At 33.0% G+C, this 27,724-nt stretch overlaps 2 protein-coding genes across 6 annotated transcripts; one reads left to right on the top strand and one right to left on the bottom strand.

Moving 5' to 3' along the window:
• Positions 1-135: 135 nt before the first annotated feature.
• Bm1727 (Uncharacterized protein) lies at positions 136-19,164 on the top strand (the record flags this gene model as incomplete). Of its 3 annotated transcripts, XM_043080277.1 has the most annotated exons (47): positions 136-251; positions 565-646; positions 1,083-1,149; positions 1,256-1,437; positions 1,646-1,801; positions 2,068-2,160; positions 2,877-3,149; positions 3,518-3,813; positions 4,101-4,225; positions 4,617-4,879; positions 5,060-5,246; positions 5,722-5,971; positions 6,166-6,307; positions 6,398-6,520; positions 6,601-6,744; positions 6,853-6,982; positions 7,190-7,374; positions 7,548-7,691; positions 7,784-7,951; positions 8,644-8,904; positions 9,055-9,137; positions 9,362-9,539; positions 9,913-10,022; positions 10,189-10,351; positions 10,465-10,610; positions 10,717-10,795; positions 11,305-11,388; positions 11,587-11,743; positions 11,813-11,940; positions 12,353-12,573; positions 12,718-12,988; positions 13,277-13,696; positions 14,059-14,305; positions 14,504-14,625; positions 14,734-14,829; positions 15,040-15,249; positions 15,704-15,799; positions 16,126-16,295; positions 16,589-16,728; positions 16,866-17,008; positions 17,125-17,310; positions 17,407-17,477; positions 17,701-17,790; positions 17,880-18,018; positions 18,261-18,405; positions 18,511-18,609; positions 19,043-19,164. In XM_043080277.1, 47 exons carry the CDS (start codon positions 136-138, stop codon positions 19,162-19,164), a joined length of 7,503 nt encoding a protein of 2,500 aa, XP_042936211.1. The 3 variants fall into 3 exon arrangements, with proteins under 3 accessions (XP_042936211.1, XP_042936212.1, XP_042936213.1); XM_043080278.1 differs by lacking the exons at positions 136-251; positions 565-646; positions 1,083-1,149; ... (6 more) ...; positions 4,617-4,879; positions 5,060-5,246 and having other exon boundaries at positions 5,802-5,971; XM_043080279.1 differs by lacking the exons at positions 136-251; positions 565-646; positions 1,083-1,149; ... (27 more) ...; positions 12,718-12,988; positions 13,277-13,696 and having other exon boundaries at positions 14,098-14,305.
• Positions 19,165-21,465: 2,301 nt separating this feature from the next.
• On the bottom strand, positions 21,466-25,012 carry Bm12849 (Uncharacterized protein; the record flags this gene model as incomplete). Of its 3 annotated transcripts, none has more annotated exons than XM_001901051.2 (6): positions 21,466-21,627; positions 21,915-22,180; positions 22,848-23,018; positions 24,098-24,146; positions 24,563-24,707; positions 24,984-25,012. In XM_001901051.2, the coding sequence occupies 6 exons, from the start codon at positions 25,010-25,012 to the stop codon at positions 21,466-21,468; spliced, it is 822 nt and encodes a 273-aa protein (XP_001901086.2). The 3 variants fall into 3 exon arrangements, with proteins under 3 accessions (XP_001901086.2, XP_042936209.1, XP_042936210.1); XM_043080275.1 differs by having other exon boundaries at positions 21,915-22,072; XM_043080276.1 differs by lacking the exons at positions 21,466-21,627; positions 21,915-22,180; positions 24,563-24,707 and having other exon boundaries at positions 23,007-23,018.
• Positions 25,013-27,724: the final 2,712 nt, after the last annotated feature.

Below are 27,724 nucleotides of genomic sequence, written 5' to 3'. Positions count from 1 at the left end.
CAGTCATTTTTCTATGTTTATTAGTGATTTAAAGTGATAGCTACGTGTTTGTGCTATTTTCCTGTCGCTATTGTTATTACAACATCTAAAATTTCAAGCAAATTGTTGCATTTTTTGACGAAAATTGATTGCAGAATGGATTCATGTATTCGAGAGACATCTGCACGAGCGATCGCAGCTGATTTTCTTATGCGTTTAAGGAAGAAAGGAGGTGATGAAAATCGATTGAAAGTTGCCAGACAACTTTATGAGTAAGAAACTAATGCTTTCTAATTTGAAATTTTTGCTGGGAAATTGATGGATGATCTCATATTAGTGCAAGACAGGAATTGTAAATCTTTGAAGAAGACAAGGCATATAATTCTGAGATTATCTTTACAATTTTCTCTTTAGAAATAGTTCTTTTGAATGAAGATGATACAAGTCTACCAAACTATCTTATTCTTGGAATATGTAAGTTATAAGTTCCATTCCAAGTAATCATGAAGGTCAAAAAATTTCAAAGCAGTTCTCTGAAAGAAGTGACAGTTCATCAGTTGTTTATTAAATCGGATTTTTTTACAGCTATATAAATGGGGAATTACGTGATAGCAGTGATCAGTTTGCAGCGGAATTTTTTGCAACATTCGATGCAAAAGTTGATCAGGTTGGAAGGCATTAACTTTTTATTTTATTTCTTCGAAACACTTATATGTTTAAACCGCTGACTTTTCCTGTTAAATTTTTTGCTAGATATCTGGAAACTGTCAGCAACTGGTTTTTCTCCACTACTTATTTGCATCAAGTTATCCGTTTTCATTATAACTGAATTTCGTTATTTGATTGGATTCTAACTTAATTCTGCCTTGTTGTTAACTGTGTTCGTTCTTAAACTTCTTGAAAGGTTATTAGTCATGTAGGTAATAGAACTGAAAGAGATTTTGTTTGAATTATATCAAGCATATAATGTTGTAAGAAAAAAAGTCTCAGTGCTTCCATTGTCTTTGCTTATCTAATGAAATCAAACGCACATACTTAGCGTTATTACGAATAAAAATAAATTAGATATAGAAAGCGAAACTTTATTTTTCATAGGTTTTCAGAGTGCTATACATACGTTGATGACGAGTTTGGATAATGACGAAAGAAAGGCAGGAATTATTTTGATAGGTATCTCGTGATTCAGTAGATATTCAAATTCTTACTAATTTTATCAGAGCTATATTAAGTACATTATACTTTTTTATTCTTTATAATGTTGGATGGAAGACTTTAGCTTGTCTGGTGGAAAATGCTGGTGATGAAACAAAACGTGTCCCACGTTTTGCTAAATATCTTCTCAAAGCACTAGTACAAGGCGATGAAGCTGGTATGAAGCTTGTTGCCAGGGCAATTGCTTATTTGATTCAGACGTCGAAGACATTCGCTGCTGAGCTAGTCGAAAAATCCATTAACCAGGTTTTTCTTATTCATAGCGTAACTTCCTCTATTTATCAATTTCATCTTTTGGTTCTGGAAGGGATGCTTGTTGAATTGGAGAAGTTTACAACAGTTAGAAATCTGTCTCTAATGGTGCATTTGATTTTGCTTTGTTTAGATTAACTGCTGAAAGTAATTGTATAATATTAGTAAATATTAAGACATTGAGACTTGAAGTTTTTCATAGGTGTGTGAATGGCTTGAAGAATCTGAGCGACATGAATCACGTCGTCTTGCTGCTGTTTTTCTGGCAAGACAATTGGCCTTATATACGTCAACATCATTTTTTCTGCGTGCATCTAACTTTTTTTCCAATATTTTCAAAGTTATCAGAGATCCTAAGGTTTGAAATGTTTCAGAATTTTTTGAAGATTGTAAGATCATTTAAAAAAGTTAAAGGAAAAAAAAGCGTTTTTTTTTGTAATTTGAAGTTCTGCTGTCTTTTTAGATAAGACAATACACTTGGTTCGAGTAATGAATTAGACAGCAGTTCTTCATAGCAGAATTTTTTACTGGAAGATTAATTATTAATTTTTGTAGTATTAAGGTAAATTTTTTTCTTTCTTTTACTTAGTGCTTTTTCTTCAGAATTAGAGTGATACGTTTTAGGCCACGGTACGAATAGCAGCTACTAAGGCTTTGCATGCTGCCCTTACGGTTACATCACAACGCGAAGCACATCAGAAATCTGAATGGTACTGGGTAAGTTTTTTTCAAATTTTAGTCTACATTCTCTATTTTCTGTGATTTCTGGATAAACAAGGACTATTTCTTTGATCATTTTCATCACGATTCTGCTGAATATAGTTACTTGACAGCAGTGTATTCACAAGATCATAGTTGCTGATCAGAATGAACTAACATGTATTAAATACACTGCTGAAACAAAATATGGGTAAAGACACAAAAAAAAAAAACCAGTAGCAAAAGATGTATCCAAGCACGATGAATAAACTGTTGTTAATGCATAGTCTTTCGTTTTATCGATGAGTTGTTTTTATCTATCTATGCTGTCGTCGAAACATTCGAGGATAAAAAAGTACCTTATTCCATTACGTCTGGTTTCTGCTGGATGATGCTGAATACCATTCAATTTTTTGAAGAGTTGACATGTCCAGTTCAGCATGACGGAGTAAGGCTATGAATTGTATTCCCGTGGAAATGTGGTTGTTAAATATGAAGATTAGCTAACTGAAGGTATTTCCGTCGAAATTACGGGTCATTTTAATACCGCTTAGATGGTTGTGGTTCATTACTGAGATATGGTTGATTTCTATATTTACCAGCAGGTCGATGATTCAGTCCAAGAAAAGTGAAAATTTTTCTGAGTATGATGATATAATAATTTTCAGCTCTTTCGTAAAACTTTTGGAATTATTTAGTGGTTTTAATCACTATGATAAACTGCTATTTTCTAGCGCTGTTATGATGAAGCAATAAATTCTTTGAAATTTGACGGTTTAAATCGAGATGAAAGGCAACATCCCATGCTTCTGATACTGAATGAACTACTTCGAATTGGTAATGCACCGGCTGAGCGTCAACGCATCCTAGCGCTTGGTTGTCAACCACAGCAGAATGTTCGAACAGTAATTGGATCAAATGCAATAGATTGGTTGACGGAGCGCACATATTCAGTTACTGTTGATAGTCGAACTGCTAATCAGCTTATTGCAGAAAAATTTAGTGACGTTAGTTTAATTATGCCTTCAATAATAATTTTTATAGTAAAGTTAAATTCATGTTGTAGATATGAGGTTTGGAAGAAAACCGTTTCAGAATTTAACTGTTTTCAGTTGGATTTTCCGTGGTGCAAATGTTTATTTATCTCCAAGGGTAGATTATCTATTAAAAAACTTTTCCATACGCAAGAATGTACAATATGATATGAAAAATGAAATAATAATTAAATCTTTATGTTCCTATATTCGTCAGCGAAAAATAATTGATTTTCTACACATAACATTGAATGGTTCTAAGAAAATCTCAACATCTGGAAACAGTTGATTATTTTTTATTATGCAGAACTCTCATCTTTTTGTTTAACGTGCTTTTTCAGATATATCGGGTGTGTAATCTGGCATGTACTTCACGTTATGTTTGTTGCCAAACAACATTGCTTGAAATTTTTCCACGTCTTTCATCATTTGGAAAGACGCAGATGGTTACTTCAAATAATATTTTCAATGTTGATATAGCTTCAATGTTCAATCATGCATTAAATTTGACTACAAAACATTCTCCTGCTTTCTTTACTCTTGGTTTGTTGGTACTTGATCGGCCAATAGAACTGCTTTTAAAACTACCTCGTCTTTTTGCTGTCATACAAATTCAGTTACAAACTGCAACGTACAAGTTAGTTATTTATTATTGATTATTTATACTTTTATCGCTTGAGCAGTAATGCTATCGTTTACCTTCAGAAATAGTAGAATATAATAAAAGAGTCTGAATGAAGTTAAAACGTATAGTCGTTTCTTAATTTTTCTTAAGTTCCTTTATTTTCAGTATTTTGAAGGTTTTTCTTTCGTCCACGATTAGTTTATTTCAAGACCTAAAAGTTACTAAAACTATGTTTATGCGATATGGTAACTAGTATTAATAAGTTTGTGTGTATTTTTCATAATGCTTATATTTTATAGGCACAAAGCAGTGGATGAATATGTCTTCTTATGTTTAACATTAGTTATTCGCGCATTAAAAGAAAAAATAGAATCCGAAATTAAAACGCTATTGCCGATTTTATTGTCCACAGGTTTATCAAAAGGTATTGCTCTAGTTCATTCTATAATTAATAAGAATTGCACTTTAGTATGTTTCTCACTTTTAAGGAAATATTCCTGACACTAACAGATCTTCAAAATCAAATGGGTTAACAATAGGTAAGACTTGCAAGTATTTTACGGGAATAAAATCTGAATATTCGTGATGCTTGATTACAAAAATCAGTGGAAAATTAGAGTTTTGGGTTAACATCTGTGACATTGATTTTGCCTTGAAGAAAAAAGGCAGAGAAAGAAATCTGCAAATTCAAAGTTGAAAACTTCTTGGCTCGTTCTGTTAGCAATATATTAGCAATATAATAAAAAAATGCAATTCCAGTCTTTTCAGTTTTCGTCTTTTTTTTCTGAAAAAGATCGTTTTGGTTTTCATTTCAGGGTTAACGGATGTTGCTTATGAAATAATGCAGTCCATACCTGGATTGAAAACGGAAGCCCAAGATGGTTTGTTGAAAGAGCTTTGTCAGCTTTTAATGAATCGCAAATTGCCAAGTAAACTTGATCCTCCGACAGAACCGCCCATTCCAGTTGGTCCTGTGAATGTTACTAATGTGGCGCTTACAAATCTTGCTTTAGCTACACTTGGTCGTTTCGAATTTCAGCGACATGCACTTCAGATGTTTATAAATTATATAGCTCATGTAAGAATTGATCAGTCTCACCTTTGTTCTTTATATTTAGTCTTCAACAACTGTTAGATGCGGCAAAATTACTTCTTGACCATTGGCAAAGATTAAAAGTTGCCGATTTATATTTGATGAATTGAGGGACAATAGCAAATAAACACTAAAATAATAAAAGTGAAATTGGTGAATTCTTAGGGCTACTTGTCTTCTGATTGCGTAGAAGTACGTTTAGCTGCAGTGGATTGCTGCGCCAAAATGTTGACGCCCTTTGTTCGTGTATTTGAATCGTTTGAATGTGCCAATAAAAAACAGCGTTTCGATGTCCTAAATTTAATCCAGTCTGTACTTCGACAACTTGTTATGGTTGCCGTTATTGATCCATGTGAGTTTTTCTGATACTTCTTTCTTAAAATGCTTAGGAGTATGATTTTAGTTTTTTTTAAAAAATTAAGTGGTAATTTGTAACAAAAAGATTTTGAACATTGTTCTGGATTTATTCAATTACAAAAATAGAGACGTATTTCAGCGAATAAGTTTAAGGTAGTATTTTTACTGTTGATTGAAGCCAGCTCTGGTATTTAAGGAGTTAGCTTCTTAAGTAATGTTTACATATGTATAGCCTCAAAAAGCAATGTTTTAGCAATATATTTAGCAGCGTAAAAATGAATGTATTTAAAACTAATTTGCTGATTACCCTTCACCTAATTTTCGATAAGAATTTCAAATTTATAATTACTGTTTTTTACATTCATAAAAAAGTTCCTGTTGAAGTTTAAATTAGAGATGTTAGTGACCAAATGTGGTATTTCTTCCTTAGTTTTCTTTATCCTCTCTTGGGATATTTTCGCATTTTTCAGCGGTGGAAGTACGCTTGAGAGTTTTGCAGTGTTTCAAAGATGGGGATCCACTTCTGTTGTCGCATTTAGCGCAGGCTGATATGCTTGATTCTATTTTCATGACTTTGCATGATGAAAAGCTGGAAATGCAGGAACATGCGGTAGCGTTACTCGGAAAACTAGGCAGTATGAATCCTGCATATGTTTTACCCAGTTTACGTAATGTACTGTTGGAGACACTTATCCAACTGACGAATAGTGGTGTGCCCAGGTTAGCTTATTACATCTGTTTGTTTCTAGTTTTTAAACTTGTTATAATTAAAAAATTTATTGCATTTTCTGCTGTTAAAACTAAATTTACCACTGCTCTCTACGAGAATACGTTACGTTCTTCTAGCAAGCAGATGAGTGCAATATATAGTTTTTTTTTTTTTTTTTTTTTAATGAAAGTTCTAAAAATTTCAGACTCGAAGAACATAGTGCTCGTGTAATTGCACAGGTTGCTAAGCAGTCTCCAAAATTTGCAAGGCCCTATATGAATCCGATACTGACAGCTTTGGTACCAAAACTGAGCTCCGAAATCAGTCATGTGGATGTGACTGTGCAGGTTTCATAGTTTGCTTAGTGCACTTACTTTGAAGTTTATTAAATAGATTTGGAATTTTGAATAATAAAATAATGTGGACCACATTTGCAGGTATTGAATGCTATAAGTGAATTGGCAGTTGCGGGTGGTGCTGATTTGGTATTTTCAGTAGAAACTCTGTTTCCCTCGTTGGTGCAATTTTTGCAAGATTCCAGCAGTTTAAGTCGCAGAGAAGTGCTGATTTTCTGAGTTTTTAAGTAGTATTTCTACGTTTTTATTCATACTGTTAGTGCTTTTACTAATTCTTTTCTTAGGCTGCTTTGCGCACAATGGGACAGCTTTGCCAGAATACTGCATATGTCGTTGATCCATATAAGGAGCATCCTGAATTGCTTGATGTACTTCTGAGATTGTTACGAACGGAAATGAGTGTTTCAATGCGTCGAATGACCATGCGGGTGACTTTTTAATCAAGATTTTCTACTTTTGCACATTAATTCTATTCAAGTTACTTAATGAATTAAGAATTCTCTATTTAAGCTACTCTTCTTTTTAACCATTTTCAGGTTTTGGGTATTATTGGAGCCTTAGATCCTTATACACATAAAGTTTTCACTGGCAAAGTTTCTTCTCAAAAGTCGAATTCGTTGGCTCTGTCATTACCAGCTACATCACCATCCTTGGATATGCGGAACGGTGTGTTTTTGTTTAGTTTTATTTGGAATTTAACTATCGGAACTTCGAGCGTGACGAAACACAGTCATATGAATTGTATCACTGTTTCTATGATATAACCAATCTTTGTCAGGAAATGTGTTATATTGAATGACCGAGAAATTACATTTGGAATTGTCCAAACTTTTCAAATATCTTTCGGATTCAGATGCTTTCTTCTTTTTTCAGATACTATTCAATGGTTTCACTATGAAAAGTGTACATTAGCAGAACTCTATCCTGCATTTTCTATAGCAAGTTTAATGCAGATGCTAAGAGACGATTCACTCAGCCATTTGCATCGTGATATCACGCAAGCACTACTTACTATATTCGGCAGCCTTGGTCCAAGTTGCACTGTCTATGTTAGCAAGGTTACACAAAATTATGCACTTTTTTTTTTTTTGTTGTTGCTGAATTTTATAATTTTACTTGATAGATTTGAAATCATAATATTATGAAAGAATACATAGTTCTACATACTCTCTCTTATATTTGTTTTCTATCGGAAAATTATTTTTGTAAAAAATTTTGAATAATCTCCTAGGTTATACCTCGCCTGATTGAAGTAATTCAAACAGCTACTCGACCCGATTTGAAGCAGTTTTATTTACAACAGTTGGCTAATTTTATTGCGATAGTTGGCAGTAGTATGAAACCATTCATGTCGAAATTGTTTAGTTTGATTAGAGTAAGTTCATCGGATTTATTGTTGGTTCAGAATCCATCATAATGACATTTAAGAATTCATTGCTAAGTTAATAAATTAATGAAAAATTAAAGGAATCATGGTCAGAAGATGTGAGCATGCGACTTACTATTGTTAATGTCATGCAACAAATTGGCTCAGCATTTGGTGCATCATTTGCACCATATATTCCTGAGTTGTGTCCATATCTTCTGAGTATTGTTCATTCAGATCGTACGAAGGATAGAGCCATCACTTGCGCTGTAAGTTATTTTACCTTTTATTGTAAGTTGTCAGTAATATTTTTTATTTACTTGCTATATGACAATAATTTTGAAATAGCCATTGTTGCTTTCACGTTTCACTTTAAAATACCAAAGATATCGTTGTTATCTAAGATTATTTCTTAGCTACTTCTTTTATCCTTGCGAAACGTTTCCATGTGGCTGTTGTCGTGTGTGATACTGTCTTTGTTGTAATGGTGATATTTATGAGAAAGAAATAAGGGTGTGGATAATGTTCATCAAATAAATATTACATTTTTTCTAGAAATTAACTTGTTCAGTTCTTGTCCATAGCACATTTCCTTTCACATCTATCCATGATTTTTTTCACAACCTTAAGCAGACTGAGATATCGGGATTTTTCTGGAAATAAAAACACATTGATTGAATGTAATAGCAGAGATTTATCAGCAGTTTCTGGTTTATATAAAAGAATTTTATCTATTGCAGTCGGGATGTATAGTGCAAAGCAAAAACTTTAAAAAAGTGGATGGAAAGGCATCACAGGAGTGGACCATCTGTTATCTCTATTAAGGTTTAGCAGACCATATTGAGAACAAGATTGAACCTTTGTCTACTGTGTTGATTATTCCATAACCATCTTATTATGAAGTTATAAAATATATAAAATACTACATAAATTTGAAATTCTGAATTTCATACTTCCTTAGGTATTCACATGCGTTCAGTCAATATCGATGTGTCTGGCACCACATATTCATCTTGTTTTGCCACCTATTTTGTTTGTTCTCGATGATCGGAGTGTCAAAGTGGAAGTGCGACGGATTGCTCTGGATACAGTTTATCAGATGGCTGAAACCATTTGTATTCGTGACCATGCACCGAGAATAATGCAAGTCTGGTTACGAGTTATTTCTGTCCATGCACTACAGCAAAAGTTATTACTTTTATTAGTGGTTATTGTCCGACAGGTTAGTATTTCATGTTTTTCCACAGTTGAAATATTCTGGTAATTTACGCAATATTTACATTTTGTTTATTTATATAAGTTTATTAATGCTTAGCTCTGCATCCTTTTCTTTTCGAAACTTCCTATACTGCTTCTCAGACGACCATTGCAGATGTGGAGACAGTTTCTGGTTTTTCGTAAAAGTGTTGACTATGCTCTGGCTCGACATAACTTGCACTGCGACGAATATTTAAAGTGTGTTATTCAGCTTGATATTGAACAAAATTCTGAATCCAAATGAAGCCAGTTTTAATTTGAATTTCCTTGTTAAATCTATAATTTAATTCATGGATAAAACGGAGTGTTTTGATTCGGTTTCACAATCTTGATTTTATGTTTTTGAGAAGAAAGGAAAATCTTTTAGGAAAGCTTTGACTTAGTTGTATTAAAATGAGTAATGAGATTAGTAACCATTTTAGGCTTACTGTACAACTTGATGAGGGAAGCGCTGCATCTCCTTCACACTTTCCTTCAGTCAGAGTTTCTTCCAGTCAAGTAAAGCAGTTTAGTACATCCGCTCGTCATGAAAAAGGACAGCGAATTAATTTTGATGTTTTAAAAAGGACTTGGACTACTGCTCAACTTGTATCGAAGGAGGTTCATTTTTTTATTCAGGGTGACGGTGCTTTTCCAGTATTTTTCATTTCACTCGCAGTATTGTGACATGAATGTTACTTCATTTGTGCATGCTATTTCTAAGCTTGCCTTGATCATCACAAGCGTATAGAACTTTCAACATTTTTAAACATGGATAATTATTCTGGATAAAATAAATTGTACGACAGAATCTCATTTTTTATTTTCCTTTTTTCTTTTTTTTTTTTTTTTGAACAAATGAATTTTGTTTTGTACAAGGTGTATTACTGCTTACTATTTCCTACATTTTTCAGCAGACTGGTTTATCAAACTTGGGACAAATTCATTTGCTTAGTTTTTTTTGTAATGATTTTACGGCTTTGACATTTTTCAGGACTGGGACCAGTGGCTTGTTCTACTGCGAATTCAATTTATTCGACAGAGCCCTTCCGCAGCTCTTCGCGCATGTGCTCCTTTAGCCGACGTGCATATATCGCTTGCGAAGTAATTTTATTTTCTGAAATTATTGTACATATTTTGCTCATGACCACTGTACTCCCAAAGCTTCATTCATCTTTAATGCACAAGTTGTGAATATATCAAGAAATTTTGATGCTATTTATCTTCATAAAAACTCCTTAGCTTTGAGATTTATGGAGCTTCATTTCAGAGACCTGTTCAATGCAGCATTTATGTCAGTTTGGACAGATCTGGACGAAATGCAGCAGAGAGACTTGGAGACGAACCTTAAATATGCTCTTGATTCCAGTAACCATACTGATATCATACAAACAATACTTAACCTTGCAGAATTTATGGAACATTCCGAAAAAGTAAGCTCAACGATCTTCATGCTCAAACAGTTATTTGTTGTCTGTTCCGTTTCTGAAAGTTTTGTAATTGCATATTTCTTTTGTTCTAAGAAAGCTCAGAAAAATCATTTCAGGGACCTTTACCGGTTGGTAGTGAAAGGCTCTGTAAATGTGCGGAACAGACACGAGCATACGCTAAAGCGTTACGGTATACAGAATTGAATATTCGCGAGAAATTTAACAGAGATCCAGATCCGGAACACTGCCGCTCTCTTATTACGTAAGTCTACGCTGTGGTCATTTTTTTCATTTCCTTGACATATTGGAAGCTCATTAGACGTTAATTTAATTTTAATTGACTTCGCAGAGAAATAGGTCATTTACAGTTATGCAAACAAATTGAATCTCCAAGAAGAAGCCGCTGGAATTGTGGCATTTGCTCGACAGCATAATATGGAAATTGGAGTAAGTTTATGAAACAAATCAGCTCCAGTGTGGCAAACTTCATTAGTAGAAACAAATAGTTGGAATTATGTTATTGAAATAAATGTGTGCGATAGTTATAGAAGTATGTTCTATAGTTGGCATGCAGCATTCGATAGTGATATGAATTCATTGTTGTAATAGTGACGTAAAGTTGACAATTTGGATATGCAGTGTATAGCTGAAAACGTTTGTAAGGCGGTTAAAAAACGAAATGAATATATTAGCAAATAAGTTGTATTGACTGGTACATAGACTAGAGTCAGTATCGAAGACTATTGTAGAAGGACTTCATTTGTATTTGAATGGCAGCATCCATGCGAACAGATATCTGCGAAAATTGCAATTTTATTTAAATAATATGAACAGTTGAAATTCGCTTTAACTTGATTGCTTACTAATTAATTGAATTATAGGGTTGCTTTATTTGTTTAAAACAATTTCTTAATGTTAATGAGCGTCTTGGAACTGAATTTTTTTTTATGCTGCAGAGGCAAGGACGTTGGTATGAAAAACTGAATGAATGGGAGAAGGCATTGGAGATATATAACAATGAAACATTTATTACTGATGAGGTCCGAGTTATTTTGATTGTTAATTTAAAGCGTACTTTGAAGGGACTTACCAACATAATCGATTTCGCATTTTAGTTGCCAGATCATGTAGGGTTCATAAATGCTAATGTAGTCTGAATTATTATTATAAATAAAATTTTTTAAAAATCATTAGATTCATACAAAATTTTTTTCTGATTGTATTACTACTGATTATAGCTATACGAACATCAGATGCGATGTTTAGAAGCATTAGGACAGTGGGCTGAATTAAATGACTTAGGAAAAAAAGCGTTTGCGGAAGTGGCTGCAGCAGCAAGTGCAACTAGAAGGCAAAATATGGCAATAACTGCAGCGCGAGGTAGTTGGGCAATCGGTAAGTCGTTTTCTGAAATTTGCTATGCTTTTATTTATAATAATGAAAAAAGTACCGGTGATTGTTTAGAAGACTGGGAAACAATGGATTATTATGTCAAACAGATTAATGAAAATAATCAAGACGGATCCTTTCTTCGAGCTGTGCTGGCTATTCGAAATGAACAGTACCATGATGCATTGGTTTACATTGAAAAGGTATTTGTGATTACTATGTCTGATAGACCTAGTGATTTTTGACAGATTAACTAATTAACGGTAAAGGGATAGCTTTATATTCATAAATGATCTGCTATGCACGAACATCCTATATAACATGTTCAATCCAACATGATTAGCTTTAATGCATCTCGTTTTATCCAAACTTCTTGTTATGAGTTCATAATTTATTCCTTGTAATAGCTTTTAACAAACACCCTCCCATCATAATAATGAAAAAACCATATACATTGTATTAACAACATGACATCTCGTCTAATGCATCTCGTTAATGTTAACGGAATTTTGAACTGAATTTTATAACTTAGTCAAGATTATCTATAATCAACTGCAGCTATTTAAGAAGTTACCAATGATATGTACAGCCTGTTAGTAGTTACTTTATTTTTAGGTACGTGACATGTGCGACACAGAATTAACAGCTATGGCATCAGAAAGTTATGAAAGAGCTTATGGTGCAATGATTCTTGTACAGCAACTAACCGAGTTAGAGGAAGCCATTGAATATAAAATGTGGCCTGATCGAAGGATTCGAATTGCTGTTGTTTGGAGTCGACGTTTGCAAGGATGCCGACCAAATATTGAACAGTGGCAGAGGCTGCTGCTGGTAAAGTAAGTTGTTTAGCAAAATATGGTTTGATTTGGAAAATTTCTTACTTCATGAGTTTTTGGCAATTCGTTTTTAGTCCACCTAGTCTTTTAAGGAAAAGTAAGATTGATATTAAATTACTTAAATAAATAGCTTTGTGTTTTTAGATCATTAGTGCTTTCACGGAATGAAATGCGCCCACTGTGGATTAAATTCTCATCACTTTGCCGACAATATGGGAAGCTATCAATGTCACGTCGAATTTTGGCAGATTTATTAGGACTAAAACGAAATGAAGAATTACACGAAATATCAGATTTACCAATGGATAAACCTTCATTGGTGCTGGCAGTTTGTAAACAATATTGGGCAGAAAACTTGAATGAACTAGCATGCAATACATTGGAAAAGCTGATTAATCAATTTGAAGTCGACAAGGTATCAAAAACTTAGATTTTTATACTGGAAATGAGTGAAGTAGAAACGTGTGTTTTGCAGCTTTCTTATTTGATATATTGTACTTATATGACTTTTTTTTTTAAAAAAAAAATCGTTTAGAAATTCTTGTAAGAAATCAAATTAGTAGTATGAATTTTCGCTTGTGTTGTTTTTCCTTGACTTTTTGTGCGGTTACTTTTTAAATATTTCAACAACATAATGTTTTGGATGGAAAACTAACAAAAGCTGATGTAGTACAATAGATGAGCATTACTAGTCATATTTCAGAGAGAAGTCAAGAAAAATTCGGAGATGTGCCGTTTGATGGCAAAATGTTGTTTAAAACTTGGTGATTGGTACGATATCCTACCGCAGCCAACCAAAGATATACAAACTATGAACATAAATGTCCAACAATCATTACAACCTATTAGCATCTCTCAACAATCACCGACTAATTCATCCATTATGATTAATGTACCACCACTACTTCTACCTAGTAGTTATGTCCAGATTTCTCCGCCACCAGTAATTCCACCAAGTTCACATGTGATGCAATCGTTACAGTCCAGTTTATCACAAGCTCCTTTGACGCAAACAATGAAATTCTATGCAAATGCTACAGTTTATGATCCAACTTGGTATAAAGCATGGCATAAACTTGCGTCTGCGTACTTTAATGCTGCTATGTATCAGACACAAAATTCGGTAGGCTATGCTATACTTAAATTGTTTTTCTATCATCTTTTCACTTTTTGGTTGAACATGACTCTAATAATTTAAAAATTTTAAGTACTATTGTAATGTTGTAATAGCAGTTTTCACTTCGTTTATTCAAATTTTTGTATTTATCTCTTCTCGTTACTAGATATTCATATATTTTATGAAATATGTAACTCGTGTGAAAAACAAAAAAAAAAAAAATGGTTCTTACCCCAAATAAAAAAAGTTCTTATTACCAAAAGTTACTTGAGCGGTTATTTACTTTTTGTTGGAAATAGGTCAATGGTTGCGTGTGCTTCATTTATTTTCTAGACTACCCATAATTTCATTATTTCCTTAATTTTCAGTTTTCGCCGGCACCACCACCACCGCCTTTTATCGGTGCAATGCCAAGTTCTCCCTCCTACAGCCCCTTTGGGAGCATTATTGATCGAGATATTTTATCAGATATTTTGATACCAGAACTTTATCCACAGCCGCCGCCTTCTGATGCAGTTATTGTAAATCCACCTTCTCCAGCACCTAATAAGGCGATGATCTTTTTTGCAAAACAGGCTGTCTCAAGCTTTATTAATGCTGTTACCTTGGCTGAAGGTTTAAATTTTTTAAAATTACTTTTGTTTTCTAATGGTGACTCCACAAGCTGAATCGAGCTTGTATTATATGGATAAATTTTTGAAGAAACTCGTTGAACGACGTAGGGTATGAATTTAAGTGCGCAAACTTATTAGTAATTTCATATATCCATATAATTGAAAGTGACCAATAGTTAAAGAATAACTCAGGTTTTAGGATCACGGCTAGAAGATACACTGCGATTTCTAACTTTATGGTTCAAACACGGTGATCAAGTTGAAGTTTTTGAAACTATCAAAGAATCGCTGAAGCTGTTGCCCGTTGAAATGTGGCTCGAGGTTCTTAAATAAACAAATTATTCTGAGATTTGGTTTTCAAAAATTTGCTTGAATCCACGAAAAGATTCCATTTTAAATGTATCGCTGTCCTTCATGTTTTCATTTCAGGTTATCCCACAATTGATGGCACGTTTAGATTCGAAACAAAATGTCGCTCAGTTAATCAAAGAAGTTGTCATCGACTTATCGAAAGTTCACCCACAGGTTGTGATTTTTAAAATAATTGTGCGTCACTGTATTGCTGGAAATCTGACTAGTAGTTTTTTATACTATATTGCATTTTGTATTTCAAACTTATGCTCAAGCAGTTCTTAATATCACTGACAGATAAAGTGACAGTATTCAAGAAAGATTTTGAGTTTTTGAAAATTTTTATTTCCAAGATTGGAATTAAGTTCTTTATATTTATTTCAGTCTTTGGTTTATGCCCTTACAGTGGCTGCGAAATCGGCTAATTTACGCCGTTCTGCAGTTGCAACAGAGATATTAACGATTATGAGCGATAGCCAATCAACACTTGTTGAGCAAGCAAGGCTTGTCAGTGACGAATTGATTCGTTGTGCTATACTATGGCATGAACAGTGGCATGAAGCACTCGACGATGCGTCGAGGCTTTATTTTCAGGTTAAAAATACCGACCATACTCCAGAGTTAAGTTTTAGGGAATGACTTTTAGCAAATCTGCAATCATATCCACACTCACGCACTGATACATATGCGCGCACTCTGCAATGTATTCACTTTTGCGAGCAAACTGTATGTGATTTACTGTTACCTAATGCACAAATTTGTAGTTTTTTTTTTTTTTTTTTTTTTTTTTTTTTTTTTATGCGGGAGAACATATAATGCACCGTCTCGTTAAAAATTAGTAAATGCGTAGAGCACAGTGCTAGCCTTTCTTAAGATTGTTACGTGCAGTGTGATTGCTGCATTAACTTACACTGAGTATACTTTTCTACTACTTGCTGTTTTGTGTGTCACGTGCAGAATTTTGGTTGCTAGTTGCCTTCCACAACTTTATATTGGCATTTTGTGTGAGACTATCGATATACTGATTATGTGTGGGATTGAGTTTCAGGACAAGAATGTAAAAGCTATGTTCGACCTGTTGAAACCATTACATGACTTGATCGATCGTGGTGCTACTACTCTGAAGGAACAATCTTTCAAACAAGTAATATTTCTATTTTGATCAAAAATCAGTTCCTGATGAGGATGGAAATGATTTAGCACTATAATTAGAGTTATGTGTTGAAGGAATCAAAAAAGCGTTGTTCTATGTTTTGTTTGCATGATTTCAAAGAAGTGTCGTTAGATTAACCACATGAGAGAACGTGATTCTAAATGTTTACCTTAGAATATAAAACATCAATTATATAGTCCACATTCTCACCTGAGATGAAACAAGATATTTTTATATTTACTATATTCATTCCACGGCTTTTTAAGTAAATATAAAGTAATGGGTTGACTTTTCACTTCTGTGATTTATTTTTTTAGACGTATGAGAATGAGTTGAAGGAAGCTTGGAATGCTTGTCGTTGCTATTTACGTTCACAGAACGCCAAAGAACTCAATCAAGCATGGGATCTCTACTACATTGTATTTAGGAAAATCTCAAGTCAGCTTCGTCAGCTTACATCTTTGGATCTCAATTACGTTTCTCCTAGGTGTAATATTTTCCTTTTTCTACATGAAGAGCTAATACAGTTAAATAACTAAAAAATTTAACTGATTAGGTAATTAGTGCTTTAGTTTCTTTAGCTAATTGGTCTAACTCTTCAGAAGTTAATAAAGAAAGAGATCTTCAGTGCTATAGGACTGTGCCAGGTGAGTATTAACCTTTCTAAGAAATCAAAAATGGTGCATAAAAAATATTGCAGCTAGATTGAGAATTAGCCTAGTTTTCAGTAGCGTTTGAAAATATCGTTTATGTACATTACTGGCATTTTACTGATTTCAGGCTGGTGAAAGCTAGAGATTTGGAACTAGCAGTTCCTGGAACATATGATCCAAGTGCTCCATTGGTTACTATATCCTCGATAAATAATACTTTGCAAGTAATTAATTCAAAACAACGACCAAGAAAAGTAGTTATGAAAGGTACGAAACAGATTTTCACTTATTGTTTGATTGAGCTAATAATTCTCCCTTCGTCAGAGTGACACATTTTGCCGAATTCTAACAAAGTTTTTCTATAATTCATGTTTTTATATTTATGAAACCTTTATAATATTCAGGAAGTGATGGGAAAGATTACATATTCCTCCTGAAAGGTCATGAGGATCCTCGGCAAGACGAGAGAGTGATGCAGCTGTTTGGTTTGGTCAATACCTTGCTCTTACATCAGGGTGATACATCTCGCCGAAATTTGACAATTCAAGTTGTTTACTTCCTTGTTCTCATCTTATTTAGTTTTTATCTATACCGTTCCAGTACCATAGTGTGCTTTTTCTTCTTTTGTCTTATCTTTTTTCTAGTTATTTACCGTTTTTGCAGCGCTATTCAATTATTGCCTTGAATCAGAATAGTGGTTTGATTGGTTGGGTGCCGAACTGTGATACTTTACACTCGCTTATTCGTGATTATCGGGAAAAGAAGGGGATTCTCTTATCTATGGAGCACAAAATTATGCAAAGTTTTGCTCATGATTTGGACCAGATGACTTTATTGCAAAAAGTTCAGGCATGACTTTCTATTCGAAATTTTTGGTAAAACTTTATACCTTGTGATAATATTATTAGTATCTGCTTTCTTTTAAATTCCATAAACTTTCTGTAGGTATTCCATCATGCACTTGAAATGACGAGTGGAAATGATTTACAACAGATTTTGTGGCTTAAATCTCCAAAGTAAGTTTCTGCACGATTTTAAACTGAGAGAAGCCAGTGTCTCTGTCAAAAGAAATTTCTTTTCCTTTTTGCTGGTAAAAGTGTCCTTGACCCATGCTTCATTTTCAACTGAACTACATCTTTATCATGTCATTGAACTTTTTACCTTTTATTCTTTTTTTATTTAATGGTTGAGTACAATACATACTTTTTTAATTTTATTTCTTCATCTTATAATTTCCAGTTCGGAAATTTGGTTTGATCGGCGTACCAATTACACTCGCTCAATGGCATGTATGTCAATGGTGGGCTACATTTTGGGACTTGGGGACCGGTAAATTTATAGTTATAGTTTTTGTATGTTTGAAGCAAAATGGTCAATGTGATGCTATAAGAAATAATGAATTTTTTTGTTCGTTGCAGACATCCGTCAAATCTAATGCTCGATCGCATTAGTGGGAAAATTGTTCATATTGATTTCGGTGATTGCTTCGAAGTTGCAATGACCAGAGAAAAGTTTCCGGAAAAGATTCCATTTCGACTAACAAGGATGCTCATTCAGGTAGAATTTTCTCAAATTTCATATTTCAAATAGCGAATAGCAAAGAAAACTCATTATTTCTTACATAATTTTTTAGATGGATTATTGATTTGCTGATTGATTTTGGAGAGGAAAGTAAAACTTTGTCGGAAGATTGAATTTGAGAATCCATTTCAAATATTAGTCTGCGTTAAATCCTTATTTTACAAATTATTTTTTATGTAAACTCTTTTAATCTGAATAGATTTGTTAGTAGTTTTTAGGCGATGGAAGCTACAGGAATTGAGGGTAATTATCGGATAACCTGTGAGCGTGTTTTACGGGTGCTTCGTTCAAATAAGGAAAGCCTTCTTGCAGTCCTCGAAGCATTTGTGTATGATCCTCTTATCAATTGGAGGTTGATGGAAGGTATTTCTTAAATTTTACTTATTTTCTCTGCCCAATTTTTATATAATATTTTTGTTTAATGCTGTGCAAAAGATAATTTATACATGCTCATCAGGTTTTTTCCAGCTGGTGGAAGGCGACCACCTCCCGAAACACTTCAGAAGGACGGTCAAACTGATTCCAAAGCTGAGTCATCTCTAAAGCGTATCAAGCAGAAATTAGCTGGTAATAGATTTGTTTCATTAGTTGAAGGTCAAAAATATATTTTGATATATAGTTTTAAAATATGACTGAACATAAGTGTATATTTCTCTTTCTAATCTAACTTCATGTCGGAGTGATATATGCATTTTAAAAGTTATCCGATCGTTGTACATCAGAATCAATGCAATTAAACTCACATTCTTTGTTATTCGAGAAGAAGCGCTGACATAAAAACATAGTGGGTATAAATGCACATCTAAATAATGGTCTTGTGCACAACATTAATATGATTCTTTTATTGTTTGTTAAGGTTTTTGAAATTCCATGCTGTTGATATGCTCCCAATTTATTTTATTGTTTTACTTCATAACATTATTTTTTTTTTACGTTATGTGTGTAACCACAAAGGAACTTGGATGAATATTGATTATTCTTTAATTTTCAAACATTTTAGGCCGTGATTTTAATCCAAATGTGGAATTCAGTATACCGGAGCAAGTTAGTCTGCTCATTGAACAAGCAGTCTTAGCGGAAAACTTGTGTCAGTGCTATATCGGCTGGTGTCCATTTTGGTAAATGTAACAGTCGCGTTTATTAAGATTGTTTTATTTCTATCCTTGATTAGTCTTGAGATATCGATTTCAAGAAGGATTACCTCTCCTTTGCTTGAAGTGATGCACAAAATGTCAATATGTTCTTTATTGTCTGAATATCTAATTATTTGTTTCAGTACTATACAAGGTATTTGAATACTTATTTTTGTAAATGGATTAAGTCTTACGAATTAAGTGCATATCATTTATCAAATACAGTTAGTCTGTATAGAGCTTTCTATGATTCCTGTGACCAATAATTATTATTGAATTGTTTAAATTATATTTTTTTTTTATTTTTATTTCCATGGCTCCCATTCTATTATGAACTTATGAAATCTCATTTTAATTCGCAAATTAAAAAAACCTGTGTTTGAAGTTCAAATCTTGCTCAGAAATGATAAAATAACTCATATTTTGAGACTTGTTATCTGTATTACTAATATTGATCTCATCACATTCATAGTACGATTTAGTTGTTATTGTCATTTCTTAGAATTGGGCCTTTTAAGTATTATGTTTTTTGTCTCTTTTGTCTCTTCGACAGTTGGCTTTTGAGTTGTAAATATTTGTTTGACTTTTTGTGCATTCTGTAAATTTAAACAGTAAGTGCCATTTATGTATCATTTTATCCTTGCTTCGTGAAAAATGTATAGATGAAGAAATTACTATTGGATTATTGTTTCAAAGTACATATCATTTCCATAACATTTCATTATTGGTTATAAAAACCCATTTGGAAAGAACAGTTTGCATAGGATTTGGACAGTAATAAGATGTAAACCAACCAGTTGATCTAGATCTGCAGATAGTATTTTCCATTTCTAGTAAGCTATGCAAGGGAAAGGTCAGATATATATATATCAAACCTAAAGAAACGAGAAATTGTTGAATATGCGTCACGAGAGGGAAGATAAAGTAATTTCAGTCATTTACAAATTCGCATCGAAATCAAAGAGAAGTGGCTCCGTTTTTCAACAAGATTTCGGAAATTTGGTTTAAAGGTCTTCATTTCTAAAAAAAAGAAGCATACCTTAAAAGTTGTTATTCTGTTATTCTAATGGGCAATGTCGAATCCCAGTTCAAACTTAAATCCAGGCTTCGAGGATCTATCTATATTACATATTTGAGAAGGTCGCAAACTGTAACGGTAATTTCCTTCCTATTCGCCTTTTGTTAAAAAAAGTTCTATTTCTGAATCAAAAATATCCGATCAGTTGCATCTAAGCCAAGTTACCCACGAGTGAGAGAAAAGAAAAAACTTTTTACTGGTAGAAAAACAACGTAGCATGGAAGGTATGAGGTATGGCCGATGTCATATCTTTGAAACAATCAATTTTGCAACAAAAAAATCTAAATTACCAGTAAATCGAGTTTGTAATATCGGTGGTGACCCACTCTTATTAATAAAATCCACTCAACTTTATCTTTAAAAGAATTTTTTCTACTTTCTTCTAGAAGTTCGTGTTTTATATTTATATTTTATACATATTTTTCAACCGACTGCTCTTTTTAATGATCGTTTTATCTTATCAGTCATATGAATAAGCAGCGCACAATGAATTACATAATGATGCATTAAAGTATTGTGGTTGGATATTTTGTTAACGAAATAATGTTTAAGGTATGTATAACAAACCCGGAACATAAAGAACACCGATAGCAAAGTAATAGGGAAAGTCAAACTAGTTACAAAATTAATTTAGGTCATGAAACAGAAGGATTTTATTAGGAAATTATTGAAGCCAAGTTTGAAAGATGCACAAATATCTCACCATTTAATCTAATAGAAACAGACTGTTAGAAAAGAAAGTATTAATATTTAGAATTACTGAGATTAAAATGCTCCCCACTTCATAAATTGTGCAATTTCATTTCAAAAAAAAAAGAAAAAATGGTTGATGTAGTAAGTTTTCGGTTAAATTTGTTTTTAAAATAAGACATAATTGTCCTTAGAGATTTTTTTTTTTTTTTTTTTTTTCATTATTACTTTTAGAAATTCAAAGATTGTCTCGAACAGAGAGGAACGGAGAAAGAGAAAAAGAACGAAAGAGGATAAGTTAAGCATTTTGAAAAAAAAAAATATATATATATGTTTTTTTTTTTTTTAAAGAAATGAAAGATCAACAAATGGTCGATTGTGCTTAAAAATGACACTTTTGAAGATGAAACAAATACCATAAATGTGGGCAATGATAAATTGTTCTTATTTATGTCCCATTGAAGAATGGATCAACTCTTGTGTTTTTCGGGAACAATCCATTTTCCAAATTTCTGTTCTTTTTTATAAGCCCCGAGTAGCACGCTCATTTAAAGCATTAGCTAGTACAGCTATCCTGCCTCGTAGTTCCAGGTCATTTAATGCATCTTCATCAATTGGTATCAGGCCCTCTTCGACCATACTGGTAGGTACTGTGATCATTTCCTCTGCTGGTATCAAAACATACTACAAAATGAAATTCTGTAAAAAAATTTTCCTTTCATTTTAAGAAAATAAACCGGGGAACTAGACTAATAAAAAACTAAACTAATAATTCGAGCAATTCGTAATAGTGACGGTGATAGCTGATAATACAGTGATCATTTTGATACAGTGGTATTGAAAAATAATAATGCAATTATTACTTACTTCAGATAAATATATTTCAATATTCTATTGTGTACAGTTTAATTTTTCTCTTATTATTATCATTGCATTGCACATTATTTTTTTAATCTGTACTAAAACCCAACCTTGGGTACCTCTTCAATTTCTCCATCGGTTTCATAAACGTCATCTTCAGGCAACTCGATAAACGGTAGTGCAATTTGTCGTTGATCATTAGTAAGCATGGTTAATTCGTTTTCACTGTTACCGATATCCGCTGTATACGGTAATATCGGTTGTCTAACTAAATTGCGGGGTAATTTGACAATTTGATATTCACCAACGGGTAAATCAGGATCATATCGATCCAATTGGCCCTGCACAATTCGTGCCAAAATTGCCAGTTCTAAGTCTAAAAATATGAGATTTTATACATTTTCTAAATCTAAAAATATGAAATTTTATACATTTTTTATTTCCAGAAACTAAATAAGAACAAACTTAATTTTTTTTTGAAGACTCTCTACTAATTAGTAATTTTTATTTTGACTGAGATTAATGAAAAGAGGTTTTTAAATAGAAATAATTCTAAATGCCGGATGGTACAACAATTTTTATAACGATACCTGAGTGTATTTTAGGTTAAAGTTTTTTCAAAGCTTCCTTGAGTAGATGCAACAAAATTTTTTTTCAAAATTTCCATCAACTTTAAATACAGCAAATTTGAGAATACTACTAAATTTAAGAATATTCTGTAAATAGTTACTAGTGATAGTGCTTGGGAAAAGTGCTACTCCTCCCGACTAATTTTTATTGTTAGGGTCAAAATTTCGGAATTCGAATTTACTCTTTCGCTAGATTTGACCGCAGTCGATGTCATGAAATAAAATATAAATAATAATTTAGTGAAAAGCATGAATAAAATCATTAAGTTGTACGTAGTTCATTACACATAGCAACTAATTATAATGTGATTGTTGAGTCACTTATGTGAGCATTTTTAGACTTTCATATTTTTTCCCAACGTTCGGTCTTCTGTTCTCCAATTTATTCTAATGCGTAGTACTCAAAATTCAAACCATCAAGTTGATCAATCAGTTCATCATCTCCGTCAACGCCATTATTGTCAACATTACTGCTGTCACCTTTAACAACTTCATGCTTCTTACGTATTTCGGCAATTCGTCCAGTTGGTAGTCTTATTCTTTCCTCTAACTGATAGCTTCGTTTTTCTCTGTTTACTCTGTTACCTGGAAATAATTACTATCTTTTCAATGAAAATTCAAAAAAAAAAGGAATTAAGTAATTCCTTTTCTTCTGCAATTATACATGTACTACATTTATTTATTTATTCAAGTTTTAACTATAAAGTTGGAGTTAATGTAAGATTTCTGCTTTATATTTTTTTTACTTCACTTAAATTTAAAACATTTGCTCTTAATAGCACAAAACTAATCATTCATTTCAGATTTTTAACCATAACTAGAAAATGTGTAGTGAATGGATCACAAGGAATGTATATGCGTAAATGCAGAGCCTTGTCCGAAATTGAGTCGGTTTTTTTTTTTTTTTGTTCAGCATGGAAACAATAATGAATTCTCTCACATTGCACTCCATGCATTTTTAATACTAAATTGGATTTTTTATGATTCGTTGACGATGAATAGAGGTGACAAAGAATTTCAATTAGAATGTGTAAATACGATTGTCCCTATAATGGTAAATTTCTCTAAGCTTGGCCTTTGTATCTTTAGATGCTATATAATCACAATTATGCGAAAAAGATATGATAATAATTTGATTTTAGGACTTGAGAAAATACAGAATTTCTGGACAAATCGAATTAAAATTTACTTCAAAAATCATTATTGATGTTTTATTCAGATCAAAGGGAAAGAAGAGAAATACTGCGTACAGTGTGAGATTATACTAGCTACACTAAAATGATATAGTGAGTAATGCAAATTCGACGGTATGATTTATCTTTTTATATATCAGTTTTTTTTTTTTTTTCTTGCATCAGAAATCTTTCACAATTCCATTATCATTAATATGAAAACAGTATTAGACAAATTGGAAATTATAGTGATTTCAGAATGCGAATAACAAATCTTTATTGATTTAGTATACATGATGAATGTAGAAAACCAGGATGAATATGGAAGTGATTGGAATTATCAGGAACAATATTTTGTCCTGGATAAGATGTGTGTAATCATTTGCATGTTTCACTTATTGTACTTTACAGATGATAGGCACATCAAACTGTTGCACCCTTTTACTTGCAAAATCCTTTAACCTTTTAAATGTTACTGATCAGAAAACTTACTGAGACGTAGCGGTAAATGTCTGCTTGTTGATAACTGGTAATTATTGCTCTGAAAAAAGGACTGAATCATTAGAACGGGAATTCACTCAGGATACTGGTGATCTTTTGGTATGAATTTTTTGATGTTCTACTGCGAATTTCTAAGCTTTTTGTTTTTTATATATTTTTCACACTTTACTTTTAGCTGAATTGAAATAACATTCAGATCTTTTGTATCCCATGAAATCCAGATAAGATCGTAAAATTTTTTTTTTTCAAAGAAGAAAAATGCTTACCAAAAAAAAAAAATCCCAAATTTTGCAATTTTTCGTAGCTACTAAATAAGCAATGAAGAGACTGAATTGAAAATAGAAATTTTTCTCTGAATTCATACTTCTCTATAAAACTCCAAATTGTCCAAGCTTTTCAATTCAGGCTTAAAAGTCTTCGACTTCTATATTTAATAAATTTAATAAAATAACTTACCAATGGCAATGACAAGATGATGACAACGCACAGTGATAACAATGTTAGTGATATTAGTGGTGATGGTGATGACATTTTTCTTTTGTTTTTAAATGGAGAAACAAAGACGCATATGCAGAGACAAGCAGAAGTACGCAGGCATAGGCTGGGACAATTTCAGGACTGAAGTGATGACTTTGAAATGAATGGGTGGATCTTGATGGTATGTATATATCCATCTATCCAGCTTTCTTTTCCCATTAGTTGATCCCATAAGATATAAATAAGTCATACTTGAAGAACTGGCAGGCTCGGACAAGCTTTGAGCCTACAAATGTCTGCTGCTTACTTCTTTTTCCCTTTTTTAAAGAAGCATAAATGCCCTAGCATACTTCTAACAAAATCGAACAATGAAGAGCAATATATCGAGGAAATAGCCTACCGTATGTTATTGCTTAATTGGAAATGCATCCGAAAGTATATATTTTGTGTTTCGTGCTTTTCCTTTCATTTCATTGTCCGAAGGAAGAAAGGTTATCAGATTAAAGTAAATACCGCACCTAAAACAGTGATTTGTCAATTTTGAATTTATGGAACTTTAATTCTAAACACTGGCACATCGCCAAAGGTATATTCGCGATATTTATATCGAGTGATGCCTAGTATCAAGCAGACAAGGCAGACCACTGCCTCGTACGACACAACTCAACCTCCATTTTCAAAGCCAACAATCTTGCAATTGCTACACTTCCCATCTCATAAATTCCTCCTCTGCAACACTTTGGCAGTTCACCAGAAATAGCATCCAGCATTCCTGCGCAAAATGTAATCGAGTTCTCATCAAAGAAATCTAAAGATTGCTTCAGTGAAAACGATCTACAAATCCAAGAACTATTATCCACGAAGAGGGCTGCTCACATAGTACGCCTACCCTCCTTTCAAGCAAGAAAAATACCTTTTCGTCCTGCATACAGTAGAATATTTTTCCAAAGCCGTGTAGCATTTAAAATCTTTAGAGCATCTGAAATTAATGAAATTCCACCGAAATCATGGAGATTGTTAAGTATTTCATGCTAAACTCCACGAGCTTATTGCAAACTGTTGAAACTTTCAAGATTTCCAACATGCAATCACCATCCCTCTATATAAGAAGGAAAAAAGACCGACATCAAACTATAGAAGTATTACTTTACTCTCTGCAGCTGATAAAATTCTTGCAATATTTCTAATAGGCTAGGGCTAGTGACAACTAAATGACAGAAGTAGTGACTAATGTGCCTTCAAAGCTAATAGAAAATTGCGAGAGAAATATGAGAACAAAGGATTCTACGTAACTTACTTCTCCGATAGAGAAGATGGCAAATCTTGCAACGATTAGAATATTTCTCCTGCCCTAACCCTAAGTTCTTCAAGATGATCAATGACCAGTGCGATCAATCAAATATAGTGGTTTACTTTCTGAGTCTTTCTCGATAATGAACGAGGTAACCAGTCGTATTCACATTACTTTTTCAAAGAGTCACGGCAGAAAAAGCTATTTACATTCATTATTGACGGAAGCCCATCCAAGAAAGAAGACATCAAAACTTCACATCACCTTATGCAGAGCTTCTGGACTAAACGTTAGTTTGAAGGAAGCAGTCCTATATTAATGTCATCACAGACAAATTATTCAGGGCAAGCTTATTTAATCAGTCCAGCATTCTACCTATCCTAGGCATGTCAAGATTTAGGATGTAAGATTGCCTACCTAAAATTTTTATAGTAAACTTGCCACTGACTACCACAACTATGCCTCAGAGAAGAAGTGTAAGTTTAAAACACATCAATTACCGTCAATACTCTACTTTGGACTCTAATCAAGAGACACATGGACTTACCACCCTACAACTGCCACCATTTTCGAGAACGCACAGACAATCTGTTTCATGAAGATAATGGATTAAGAATTCATTATGAGTTTCCATTGTACATTTTGCAACAGAACTTGCCTATCCGCATTGATCTTTCCAGCCAAATGCATTTTTACGGAAGCATTTACGAAAACCATGCCAGATGATTTATGAAACTTCTAATTCCAAACCTAATAACCCGAATTATGACAATAGGTCTGTTCTAATTCCATTCAAAGCAATGAATTTTAATCAGGTAAATGTACCGAGGCCTTCTGACTTGATTAAATAAAATCCTTTTATGAATGTAAAAGTAACGCAAAATAAGACAAAAACAAACAATGTAGCATATGCATTACAGCAGTCCTTATTTTAAAACACGCTTCAAACCAAAACAAGTACATTTGGCAAAGTGCTGCAAACCAAATTTTAGATGCATCACGCTTTTTCATCTTAGCTTATTTCAAAGCAGCGACTTAGAAGTGAAGGTTTACCATTATTCTCAATCTTTCCAAACAATCAGTCAGTAACTTTAAACATCGAAAACTGCAAATGGAATACCTCACGCTGCTGCCTCTTTCCCAGCTTCACTACTTTTTCACAAGACCTCAATGAGATTTGCTTCTTCTATGTTTTTTATAAGCAGGAAAAAGTATTTTTCTTTGTATTATCATCCGATATTTTAATTTCAATGAGCTGGCTAAACGCAGACATTGCGACATATTCTATTCTCTTAAGAAATTTCAAATTCAACCTTCCAGATAATAAAGTCACTCAATAAGCAATTACCCTTTGAAGCCTTTTTCAAAGACCTTCCACCTTTGCTTTTTGGAAGGGAAAATGATGGTTGAAAACAATTCACTCTTCATAAATATTAGCAGCAATATTTTATGCGATATTACATATTTCTTTTACCAATAAAATATTGTAAATAGCAATTCACCACAACAGAACAAACTAGGATGATTCACACGTGATATTCTGAAATCCACCTTCGTTCTGTAATTATAGCTTCCGTAAACTCCGAATGGATTGAAGAATAAGGTAGAGAGCTAAAACAAATCATGAGAGGTATTTCTACAATAGAAGTGGAACTGGAAGGTTATGCTCCTCATGTATGTTCATACCGTAAAAAAGAATTTATTCCGATTTTTATGCTCGAAAGTAAAAAAATTATTATTAAGCAACTAATAAATGGAAATGAACAAAGAATCATCTTTTTCGAAGACATGAAATCATACTACAAATATATATGTTTGTCCTCTAAATAACAAGACTTCGAAATAAGAAG

Source organism: Brugia malayi (genome assembly GCF_000002995.4).
Source record: "Brugia malayi strain FR3 genome assembly, contig: Bm_v4_Chr3_scaffold_001, whole genome shotgun sequence".
Classification (NCBI taxonomy): domain Eukaryota; kingdom Metazoa; phylum Nematoda; class Chromadorea; order Rhabditida; family Onchocercidae; genus Brugia; species Brugia malayi.
This window is presented reverse-complemented; position numbering and strand designations above follow the sequence as displayed.